Here is a 12,011-nt window from a genome sequence, read left to right on the forward strand (position 1 = left end):
AACTATCATCTATTTATTTTCGTGTCCTGATATTTCTTGTTTTGTTAACCTTTCAAACATATAATCGGCAATCAGACAATAATGTTAACCTTTCCATTCTCATAAATATCCAATTAAATGTTAGCATCAGAATATAGAGATAAGCACTTTTATTTTTTAAATCTCAGAAGTCGCTCTCTTGCATAAATATCCATTTTATTAAAAATTAATCAGCGGTTGATTGACATGTTAAAATAAGATAAAACAAACACACTTTCGAATTTTATTTCGTGTTTAACATATTTTAAAAGAAAAATAAAATGTGACATGGAATTCACACTTTAGTTTTATTAAAAACAAAAAAGTAGCTCTTCAAAAAGAAAAAAAGCAGCAGCAAAACCAAGTATTTTGATGATTTCTTAGTGATTAAGAACTTGAACATATTTAGAAAGTTGGGGGCTTTAACTCTTTTCACAAGAAAAGAAATAAATAAAAGTTATTAATTAGTTAATAGTAATACTATACGTGAAGATTTTTTTCCTAAAAAAGGGCCTTTCATCTCATCATTTTCTCTCAAAGAACAATGTTAAAACATGAATTTTCCTCCAATGTTTTAAACGTAAAAGTGATTTTAAAACAAATAAAAACTTCTAAAGGTTATAATCATTAATTTTAAACAAAGCAAATCTTTGTCACGAAAATATTTTCTCTTGGATCATGCTCGAGAGAGACAACCCTATTTCAAAATTACTGCTACTATATATACTATAATTTCAATTTCTCGACAGTGCCATGGATTGTGGGTAAAAGTAGCGTGCACTCATGTGATGTTCTTAATGGCTTTTTAGGTAACGAGGTATCTTGCGTCATAAATGGTTTGTTCTTGGAAGTGTGTGATTCATCACTTCTAGTAAATTGAATCAAGGAAAACGATTATTCAGCATATTACAGTATGCACATGAATTTGAACCATTAAAAATTATATAAAACTTACCGTCACTTTTTAAGCATTTTTATGTTATTTAAATAAAATTAAAATTTCCATTAATTAAAAGTTTATTATTGAAGTACAATTTAATTTTTGATTAAAAATAATACAAAAAAATATTTTAGAAACTATACTTAAATTTTATCTTTTAAAAAGGCAAATGTTAATTATAATTTTTACGACACTCATTAAAGAATTAAAAACAAAAAATATAAAAAAATAATTAATGCGTCTCTTTAATAATTTTCATTGCATTCATACTAAATTTTCAATTTTTTTTTATTTTCTACTTTTTAATCATGACTTAAAATAAAGATATTGTGTAGTAAGATCCTTTTAAAAAAAATTGTACCGAAAATTTTCAGAGGTTGTAGAAAACTTTAAATATTGAAGAACAGTTGGTGCTTAGAGATGCTTGAGCATCCATTTTAGTTTGAAAAACCAAATATTTTATTTTATTTACTTTCAGAAATAATGACAAGAGAAAAAATACTTTTTATTTTGTTTTTAAATATTTGTAACTTGTTTTTATATGAATGTTTTTTTTTATACGATTGTTTCTATATAGATGTTTAAAAACAATAAATCAAGTAAAAAAAAAACTGTGATACATTTATTACTATTCTCAGAGCATATGCTTGTGTATGATGAGTACCAAATGAAATGTTCAGATTTTTAGTCTTTTATGTATTTCATACGATTCTAAACTTATGAGAATCTTGCCTGTTTAAACATGAGATTCAGCCATATTTCATAAATTACCAAAATAAAAAGGTTTTTCTATTAGCAGCAGATAAGAATTGAAGTCCAAAATCCACATTCAATCCTATAAATTTATACAATTTAATGAATATTAAACAATCAAGTTGAACTATTTTAGGCTATCAGTGCTCCAACTTGTTCATACACGTGCTCAGCTGCTCATCATATTTATTGGCAGCGAATAATGGGGAGGGGCCAAATTTTATATAGTTTCTAATGAGTTGATTAGAAAGCAGTGTCTCCAAGGAAGCACTATTATTATTATTATTATTATTATTATTATAATAAGTGTTCATTCAGGTTTTTATTTTATATACGATGATTGAGTAAATAATGTACAATAACATGTGTTTATTGAATAAATTACGTAAATATGAGCTTCAAAAATTTCCTAATGATCTTTTTAAAACTACCTATTTTTATATACAAATCGTTAGTGCCAATTTTTAAATAAAAAAATTGTTCACATTTCTATAATTTTCTTTAAATTTCATATTTTTAAGTATATAACATTTTTTTCTCATATGATTTAATCAACATGACATTGAAGAGATAATGTCAAATCCCTGTCATTCTTGACCTATTAGTGCAAATGGATACAAGACTTTATTGTTTGCTCTTTTCTTCTGTGGTCGTTGAACCTTTTTTAAGAAAAAAAAGGAGTGAAAGTTAGTAAGTAGTATGCTTTATTCAGTTCAAAGCCAGCCATAACTTTTATCTTTTCAAGTCATACCACCTTTAACATGAATGTTATGCCGTAAATTGCACAAATTAAAGTGCTTCTTTTCTTTAATAACAAGGAAAAAGCCCTAATAATCAAGGTTTATTTTTTTATTCAAGATATTTAAAAATTATATGTACTAAAATATGATTTTTTTTAAATTACAGAAATATAGTGTTTTTAACGATTTTTTTAAAGATATTAAAAATTAAAAAAAGTTAAAACTTGTCAATAAATTTTTTTAATTTTAAAATAAAATTTTTTAAAAGTATAAAAAAAATTCACTCGGACAAATTTTGGCCAAATATTGTTATTCACGATTTTAAAAATTTTTCATATTTTTGTAATTGTTTTAAAAATACCATATTTTGATTCCCCCCCCCCCCCCAATAATCTAATGCTTACACAGGACCGTGTTTGATGAGAAATTAAGTTAATATGAGTTTTAATATTGTTTCGAAGAAACTTGAAAAGTAAGGGGTCATCAAGAAAATAAAATTCATTTCTATAACGTTTACACTTTTAAAAGAACTAATCTTTAGTTTTCGTCCAAAATATCACTCGTGATATATTGAGTATAGTACATTGGTAAGTAAATTATTTTAATATCTATTTTAATAGTTTACAAATTTTTCATCGTTTATCCGAAACCTATCCATGTAGGACCATCGATGTTCTGGACCATGATGCATACATTTTTTTCTTAAAAGTAGCAGTTTTTCTAATAATGAGTTAATCAGTTATGAATTTTATATTATTATAAAGAAGGAAATAATTTTAAAAATGATTTATTTTATCTTTTTAGTTAAAGTTTTGTACGAATTATGTTTGAAACGTGAGAATATTCAAAATTTATGTTTAATTTTAAATATAGTTAAAGCTGTGTGATTAACCCTCGAGTCAGGAGGGGTAAGTAAAGTGGTGACTTTAGTGGTCGGTTCCCTCGCGCTATAGATAAAATTCATTTTAAGTTACAACATATTTTCATCGCAATCAACTATTGTCGAATGATTGACCAAAACAAGAAAAAAACTATTGTTGGACAACTTTAAATAAGTTTTAAATTCAGTCTTTTGAGTTTTTAATATAGTTAAGTTAAAAATCTTTGAATGAATTCAAGTCTAAAAACTGTTGTAAAAGAAATAGATATAGTTTTGAAATTACTAAACATTAAAAACAAAGATATAATTTTTACATTTCATTTATGGATACCTATCGTTTTGTGATGTAGCTATTAATAATTTTTTACCTAGAGCTTTCACCTACCATAAAATAGATATATCAATATAAAAATTATTTACAAAAGTTTCCTTTCTTGCGACATAAAAATTTTAAATCAATTCACATTAAAAAGTACATTCAAGAAAACATGCTTTAGGCTAGTGGTCCTTCATTAAATTTTTCAATATATGACATAATATTTGCTGCCAAAATGCTGCATCTGCAAATAACTTTATCTGACTTGTACCTTCAAATGTCAAGTGCTAGATCTGATCATTTGCATTGACTATCTAAATAAGAATAGAACAAGTGAGTATTGCAATCTGATAACAAAAATGCTTCACTGATTTCCCTGACAAAATCTCAGATATTGACAAAGATGGTGGTGCAACTTCCTTCGAACATTGGGGACGGCGGATACAGTGACAGTATAAGACCGCAAAAAACATAGGAGAGGGACTTTGACCATCGCTTTTGAAATCAAGTTGGAAGTCCAATCCTTGCTATGGCCTTAAACAAGCAAAACAGCATTTATACAACCATCATTTTCTGGGTTATTGGTAACCTGAGCATATTTACCTGCATTCATGGCAAAAGAAACCCATTGTGTCAGTTTCAGTTGAAAATTTAGCTGATGATGATAAAACCAAAATACAAGTATCGAATAATATTACCCCACACAACTTTTCCTGCAGGTGTGACAAGGCCAAGCTCACTAACATTCACCTGAATTACATTAAGCAAAGAAATAAACAACATATTTTGATGAAAGCTAGCCGGTCATACTAAATTTACATTATACCTCAGTACATATCATTGGGATACAACCGGCAAGTTGTGATCAACTTGGATGCAATGAATTGTGAGTATACAAATAACTATCAATTAGAAGTGGGAATATAAATACCTCAATTATAGTTCCCTTGGTAATGACACCAAGAGAGGTGTACATAGGGCCATTAGGGTTTTTCTTTACCCCAATTAGTTCTAGATTGAATGTGCATTTGAGTTCTGGATGAGTGACATGAGCTTTAGTGAACCGCAATCCTGTTGGACGAATGAAACGCTCATACTTTGGAGGTTTTCTGGTAAAACCAGGTCCAACAAATGTAGCTTTGGTAACCATCCTCTTCCATTGCTTGGCTGCAAAATGGTGAGCCATATACTATCAAGATGTATTTCAGCAATGATCATTATTCATTCTGGCCAATAGCCCTTAAAATGTTTATATTGAATTGTTAGATTGTAGAAACAATGACAGGAAGACACCTTCACAAACAAGATAGAGAATTCTCTGATCATGTAATAAAATCAAAAGACCATGAATCCTCAACCTATTCAAGGAAAGAATCCAGGAACTAGGAATTGTAAACAATCATGGTTTTTAGGTAGATAAAGAAATGACCAAGAAGGTGATATACAATACTTACTCTTTCTTTTACCAGATCGAACCACTTTGAACATTTCATCTTCAGCCACAGGACGTACCTGGAGAAATAAGAAAACATAGATGCATGTAAAACTCAAGAGGAGCACAACCCCACCTCCTTGGGTGTCCTTTCTTTCTAAGAAATACTCACGAAATAGGACCCTATATCTATTCAATTGAGAACTTCTGCTGTCCGCTATTCATTATACTTTTCTATGTAAGACATTGACATGTGAATATTGATTAGTGGTTTTTCATCATCTATAAATGTGGGCAACACTGAAGTGATGTCTATCTCTCCTATTTTTCATTAACTAATTTGAATTTTGAAACCAAACCACCGTCTGCACTGTTTACTTACTATCTACAGTATATTTCATCTGCTCCTGGTTTCCATCTTCCCATCTGTATGTTTGCTTAAAGCCAATGTCAACTGAGACTGGGTGATTAGGCTTTCCAAAGGTCGATTTTCCCTAAACCCTAAACCCTAAAATTTACTTTATGCATGCATGGCTCAAGTATTTTTGATTGCTGGTAAAAATATTTCAAGAGATATCATTTAACATCATCCATGCTCAAAGCATCAAATGCAATCTCACCTTAGGTAGCGGAACATCCCATTTCCCAGCCTTCTCCTTCCTCTTTTGCTTAATGGTGTTACTAAGAACCTAAAAATAGAAATTTGTCACGTTACTTACAAGAAAAGAATCAAGAGTCGAAACTGTTTTTCAATTCTTCATCTGAGACTTGCCTTTGCTCTGGTAGTGTTATCACGGTCCAGAAGATATGCAGGAACTGCCCCATCTTGAACATTATCATCAGCCTTGCGCCTAGATGTTGACTCTTCATGCATGGCCAAACTGTTGATACACAATAGTGAAATCATTATCTCATAAATTTAACAACTACTATGCCAATTACTACTCTTGAATAAATGCGCCACTAAAAAATTTAACAAACCACCACAATTTTATTTTGGCATAAACCCAAAATGCAACACATCAAAAACGAAAATGCCACAAGCTAAGCGACTACAAAAACAAATAGAGAAAAATGATCAACACACGACACATAAATAGGGGAAAAACATCTCACGTCTTCTTCATCTGCGCCTTTTCAGCATAATTTTTCTTCGCAATCATCTTACCCTTAATACCAAGTGCCTGTTCCACTCAAATTAAAAATAAAATAAAATAAAAATCACGACATACAATACAACTACATAACCAGTGTAAAATTAAATGCGACTTAAATTAAAAATTTTCTAATTAAAAAAAAAACGAGAGAAGAGAAACACTGTAACCTTCTGAGCCATTGCAGAGCGTTTGTGAACTTGACGAGCCTCTTTCTTGCGCTTCCGCTCGAAGTGATCGAGGCGGTAGCCATAGTCTCTTCTATGACGTTCTATGTAATCTCCTTGGGGCTACAATGACACAAAAGTGGAATAAGAAAAATGCATGCGAGAGATTCAGAAAAGAAAAAACGCGAAGAAGCTTCAACCGAAGTTGAAGAACGAACCATGGTTACGCCGGCGACACAGTTTGAGAAACGTTCAACGAACAGAGAAGAGGTTTACGAGTTCCTGGGCGGTGAGTTGCTGAGTTGGGTTGAAACGGATATATCATAAAAGTTGGGCTTACAATTGGGCCTCTTAATAATTGGGCCTTTTGTGTCCTAATAATCACATTTTGGGTAAACTAAACACCGTTTACCCAAAAGAAAAAAGAAAAACACCGTGTGGTTGAAAATTCGCAACTTGCATGAGGGTGGGTGGTCCCATATTGCTGACGTTTCATGATCTAAGAACGCGTATGGTCTTCTAATTCGTAACAACCGTTCGATCTGATCCAGTGCTGACAACTAGGTCAAACGGTCAACAGTCACCGCCACCCTTTTATTACTCGTTAACAAACAAATAATTAAATCATTACTGAACTTAAACAAAGTTTAAAGGTAAAATATTTGTTTTCAAAATTGTGAATCACACGTTTGATTCAGAGGGTAAAATACGTGTATTAACAAAACATGAAACTTTAATTTATGTTGGGTTCACGTTTTTTTTTTTTTTGGTCTGAATTCACTTTTATTCTACACTCATAGGAGTAATATACAAGCTTTGAATTTGCATATAATTTCCTTTGTGTAAATTTAAATAGATACTAGAACACGCATTTTTAAAATAATTAATCATGTCATTTAATTTTTTGGACTTATTTGTATTTTAGTTTTTTTTTTTATAATTTATTAGATTGAATTTGATTTATAACTACTTCTATCAGAAATTAACTTTCTTTTATTAAAAAAAAAAAACTAGGAATTGACATTGTATTCACAATAGATGGAAACCGAACGTGCAGTAAAAACATTAGAATAACGTTGATTTTTTATTTTTTATTTTGGGTGGGGAAACAGTAACATTGAATTGGTATGAATCGATGGCAAAAAAAATTGCAAAAAATCACGCGTATAATAAAACAATTGTCTGAAATTAATAAATTAGAAAATAGAAGTTTCTCGGTAGCGAGCTGTTACTTTATTAACGAGTAGAGGTATCCAATAACATGACGGGCCAATAATATAGCCCCACGTGTCTACCTTGACGGAAAAATCAGGCTAGCATAGTAGATTTATCAGTCATCCTCCTCATCAACCACAAAATAAGAACTTCACCCAACCCAAAGTCTGAACCCTCCAAAGAGACGAAAATTCTGTCGGCTGTAGCATCTCTCTGAAACTTTTATCCTCTCTTTGATTCTTCTTTCAGGTAACATCCTTTCCTTCTTGTTCTTCGATTTCTGCAAAAGAATATAAGAAACTATTGATTTCTGTTTCTGGAAAGTAACTTGAATTAGGTTTTTTCATATTTATTTGTGTCTTTTGTGAATTAATTTGCTAATCGGTTATTTTCTTCGGTTTTATTGGTATCTAGTTCGACGATCTAAACGTCTTTGATGAGATTTATATGGTTTGACTTTTTTTTTTCTTTCGATGATTTTTTTTTTTGGAGACTTGCGTGGTCAGTAATTTGCTTCTTGAATTTGCCTGTTCTTGTTTGGAGTTTTATAGGTTTTGATGTTAGATCTGTACATGTTAATGTAAAGATTGAAGGCTGGAAGGAGGATTTTTTTTAATTATGGATCTTGTTTTTATTTTTCGTATTTCATGTTTTGTTTATTTATTTAAGATATATTTTATTCGCTATAGTTTTCCTCGTTCAGGTTTTGGTCCCAATATTTTTTATTTTTCTGATGGATTTCTCTAATTTCATGATAAAAGTTTTGGTTCCTTGGTGGAACCTCATGGACTAAAATTTAATATTAGTTTTTTTTCAAGGGAAAATTTAGTTAGTTAGCTGTTAATTTCTAATATCTTTATGGGTTTTTCATTAGGACTGCACGGTTAGAGCCTTTAAAAAGAACCAAACTGAATTGAATTGAACTGATTGAGATTGTGGTTTCAGAAACCAAACTGTGAAATTGGAGTTTCCATCTTATAGAATGAAGTGGAACCACCTTAAACTGGCATTTGGTTCGGTGAACCAGTTTCTTGTGGTTCAAACTGGAAGATAGCATGTTCAACAGTTAAAAGCAAGTGGAGGAAGTAGGAACCTACACTGCCTCAAACTTTCAATGGGTGATACTGTAAGTGGAAGGTAGAACAAGTAGAATATTGTGGTGATGAAGATGGTGAGACCATTGGTCTCAACAGCTGAAAGTGGTTATTAATCAACAAAGTTAGTTTCACCTTTGATCTGAGAAGTGATGAGTGATGATCCCATGTCTTGCTAAACGTGGCTTCTAGGAAGTAGGAACCCATTGTTTAGTTTGGTTCAATATTGGTCCACCGAACCATTTTCATTAAGTAATAACGGTTTTTATTTGTAGTTTATAATCTGGATTTGATAAAACTGGTTTCTAGAAGTTTGATTATTTTAAGGTTTGGTTCAGTTCAGTTCTTACAGTTTTTTTTTGTGCCCAGTCCTAGTTTGCATTTTTAGTGTTTCTTTAATGATTGTGAACTTTAGACTTTACCTTGATTTACTATCATTCTGAGGCCGTTTAAGATTAATTAGTTCAAAGGATCCTGTACATTGTAACAGCTTGAATGATGAAAGGCAGCTTGATGTTTATAATAATTTTGAAAGAAACAGATGGGTTAAGGGGAAAAATGGTGTTTCTAGTTGTTAAATTTTACCTCAAAAGGCATGTGTGTATTATGCAATGTCATTGCACAAATAACATATAGCATTGTTGTGTGTTGAGATTTTTCAACATATTTGTTCTGTTTGCACAAATATTATCTCTTTTCCATCACCTAGATTTATAATTTTAACTTATCTGTATTTCTGATCTTTGCTTTGTCATAGTTGAACATTAAAATGAGCCGTTCACCAGATCCACACCCACCCCGATCTTTCTTCCCTTTTGGAAATCCTTTTCGGATGATATCACCCAAAGGCTCTCGCATGTCTTCACAACTTCTTGCTGTATTGCAAGCTTTTGAGGCAAGATTGGCAGAGAGGCTGAAAAGGCTTGTGCCCAAAAGCAAGGATGAAATCCTCAACTTGTCTTGGATGACTTTGGCTATGAAGTCACTTTGTGAAACACATAATGACATACGAAACCTTATAACAGAGCTTGAGCTTCCTGTAAGTGATTGGGATGACAAATGGATTGATGTGTACTTGGAGATAAGTGCAAATTTGCTGGATATTTGCAATGCATTTAGCTCTGAGCTTTCACGTCTGAATCAGGGTAATCTTCCTCTCAAGTGTGCACTGCATAATTTAGAATCTGCCTCTTCAAAACAGTTTTCTCGGGCATGTTCATTACTTAATGATTGGGGACAACAAGTTAGTTCAAGGAATCCTAGAATTGAGAAATGTAGCTCCATTTTAGATAATCTTGTGGGATCACTTGATCTTCCCAAGGTTAAAAATTCTGCCAAAGGTAAGGTTTTCATGCAAGCTATGTATGGAGTCAAAGTAGAGACTGTATTTATTTGCAGTGTGTTTGTTGCGGCATTCTCTGGCTCTCCGAAGAAGTTGTTGGATTTGAATGTGGCTGACATGTATTCATGGGCTCCGGCTTTTAGAACTTTACAGAATCTTGTAAATGAGGAAATTAGAGTTAGATTTTCCGGTGGCAAATTTACTGTATTGAATGAATTGGAAACAGTTGATACCTCTGTTAAGGAATTATATCCTACTATCCAGGGTGGTGTAGATAACGTTGAGAAAGAATCGCTTGTGAAGATTGTTGAGGAATTAAGTAGAGCTGCAGAGAAGCTTTCACAAGGAATAGATCTTCTTGCTAAGGGAGTGGATGGATTTTTTCAAGCCGTTCTGACTAGTCGTGATACTTTGCTGACCTCCGTGAGGTTTGATAAATCTGTAAATGATCGTGTCCCAGGCCGTAACATAGGTCAGCAACAGCAAATAGTCCACTGATTTCAATAGCCTAACTGGTAGATAGTGATGGGTTGTGGGGTTTTTCTGTTGTAGTATTATTAGTATTCAGTCTTAGTTGGTTTCCTATATTTTCAGGGTATGTGATAGTATTATTGAGCTGAAATGTATATGTGGGAGTGGGTTGTTATGTATAATGTCAAACAATTAAAAATATATGAAAAGTTTTATTGTGCCTACAGAAGTTTGTTCACTTGCAAGGTGGTATCATACCTCGAGTATCTATCATTTGATATTACACTTCTGATAAATATGTGATTTAGATTAAGCTCGTACTTTGTTTTATTGGTTGGATATATGGTATGTGTTTATCGTCCAATTCTAAGCCGAACATATGAAGTACGCATATTTATCTGTGTCAACATATGCTATATTTTCTGAACTTCAGTTCAAGTTACCGTCTGTGAAATTTCATCATTAATTAAATGACTAATTATCAGTATATTTCTTATTTAATAATAAGCTTAAGTTTAGTTTTCTTGAAACTTTATCTCGTACATTTTACTCCTTGAAAATTTTAAACGTGCGATTTTCTCCTCCGTTTAATCAGACGATATTAAATTCCTTTTCTATATTAAAGTTTTTAACGTTTGAATTGAATCCTACAAATATCAGGGTTTTTTTTCCTTTCTAGTTTTTCATAAATATATTTTATCCAAGACATTTTCATTCAAGATACAATTGGATTTTGTGTCCAGACGTTCCTCTAAATATCACGGATTAAAAAGACATGTTGCCGTAAGAGTAGCATTAACCCATTCAAGATCTAAGAGCAACTTTAACTCAATTTCTTATATTAATTTCTTCAATAGAGAGATTGACACGTTAGAACGGTTGCTTCAATAAACGGCAATTTCTTAAGGGAACAAGTGGAAAAAGAAAAAGAAATGTATAAAATCATTCAATTTTTGTCTCGTTTATACTAACCTTGAGAAAAGAGACACTTTTATCAATAAAATTGCTTTAAAACAAGGTGACGTAAGTTAATTTTGAAATATAATGTAACTAGAAAATATAATCATAAATTTTAAACGGATACTAATTCATAGAACATATACTGCTATTTTTATTATAAAACGGTTTTGTTACAATAATAATAAGTTTTATAAAAATTATTTTTTTTTATCTTTGATGTAATAAATATAAATTTTTAATTAAAAATATATTATTTTAGATATTTAAATTCAGTTCTTAAAATAGAAATTGACGTTATAAATGATAAGGGAAAGAAATTAAACTTGAAAAAAAAAAGCATTGATTCAGTGCGAAATGAAAATCCAAAATATTAATTTATTAAAAATATTTACTAGATTAAAAATAGTTAATATTTTTTATATTTTAATAACAAAATATTATTAACTATTTAAATTCAACAACAATAAAGACCGATTATAACAAAATAGTAAAAATAACGTTCTTAAATTAATACATCAGAAAAATGAAA

The 12,011-nt window shown here is 31.0% G+C and overlaps 2 protein-coding genes across 5 annotated transcripts; one reads left to right on the top strand and one right to left on the bottom strand.

Annotated features, from left to right (window-relative positions):
* Window positions 1-3,733: 3,733 nt before the first annotated feature.
* Window positions 3,734-6,691, bottom strand: LOC113849220 (ribosome biogenesis protein NSA2 homolog). Of its 2 annotated transcripts, XM_027478963.1 has the most exons (9): window positions 6,619-6,691; window positions 6,404-6,523; window positions 6,196-6,263; window positions 5,852-5,960; window positions 5,700-5,768; window positions 5,102-5,159; window positions 4,579-4,814; window positions 4,346-4,397; window positions 3,786-4,250 (listed from the first exon to the last, which is right to left on the bottom strand). In XM_027478963.1, exons 1-9 carry the CDS (start codon window positions 6,619-6,621, stop codon window positions 4,183-4,185), a joined length of 783 nt encoding a protein of 260 aa, XP_027334764.1. In that variant the 5' UTR covers window positions 6,622-6,691; the 3' UTR covers window positions 3,786-4,182. The 2 variants fall into 2 exon arrangements, with proteins under 2 accessions (XP_027334765.1, XP_027334764.1); XM_027478964.1 differs by lacking the exon at window positions 6,196-6,263 and having other exon boundaries at window positions 3,734-4,250.
* A 1,054-nt stretch (window positions 6,692-7,745) lies between these two features.
* LOC113849219 (protein BPS1, chloroplastic-like) lies at window positions 7,746-11,432 on the top strand. Of its 3 annotated transcripts, none has more exons than XM_027478960.1 (2): window positions 7,746-7,868; window positions 9,470-11,432. In XM_027478960.1, exon 2 carries the CDS (start codon window positions 9,479-9,481, stop codon window positions 10,547-10,549), a length of 1,071 nt encoding a protein of 356 aa, XP_027334761.1. In that variant the 5' UTR covers window positions 7,746-7,868; window positions 9,470-9,478; the 3' UTR covers window positions 10,550-11,432. The 3 variants fall into 3 exon arrangements, with proteins under 3 accessions (XP_027334761.1, XP_027334763.1, XP_027334762.1); XM_027478962.1 differs by having other exon boundaries at window positions 7,755-7,864; window positions 9,467-11,432; XM_027478961.1 differs by having other exon boundaries at window positions 7,791-7,864; window positions 8,561-11,432.
* Window positions 11,433-12,011: the final 579 nt, after the last annotated feature.

Source organism: Abrus precatorius, unplaced genomic scaffold, assembly GCF_003935025.1.
Source record: "Abrus precatorius isolate BTA unplaced genomic scaffold, Abrus_2018 Scaffold9, whole genome shotgun sequence".
NCBI lineage: Eukaryota > Viridiplantae > Streptophyta > Magnoliopsida > Fabales > Fabaceae > Abrus > Abrus precatorius.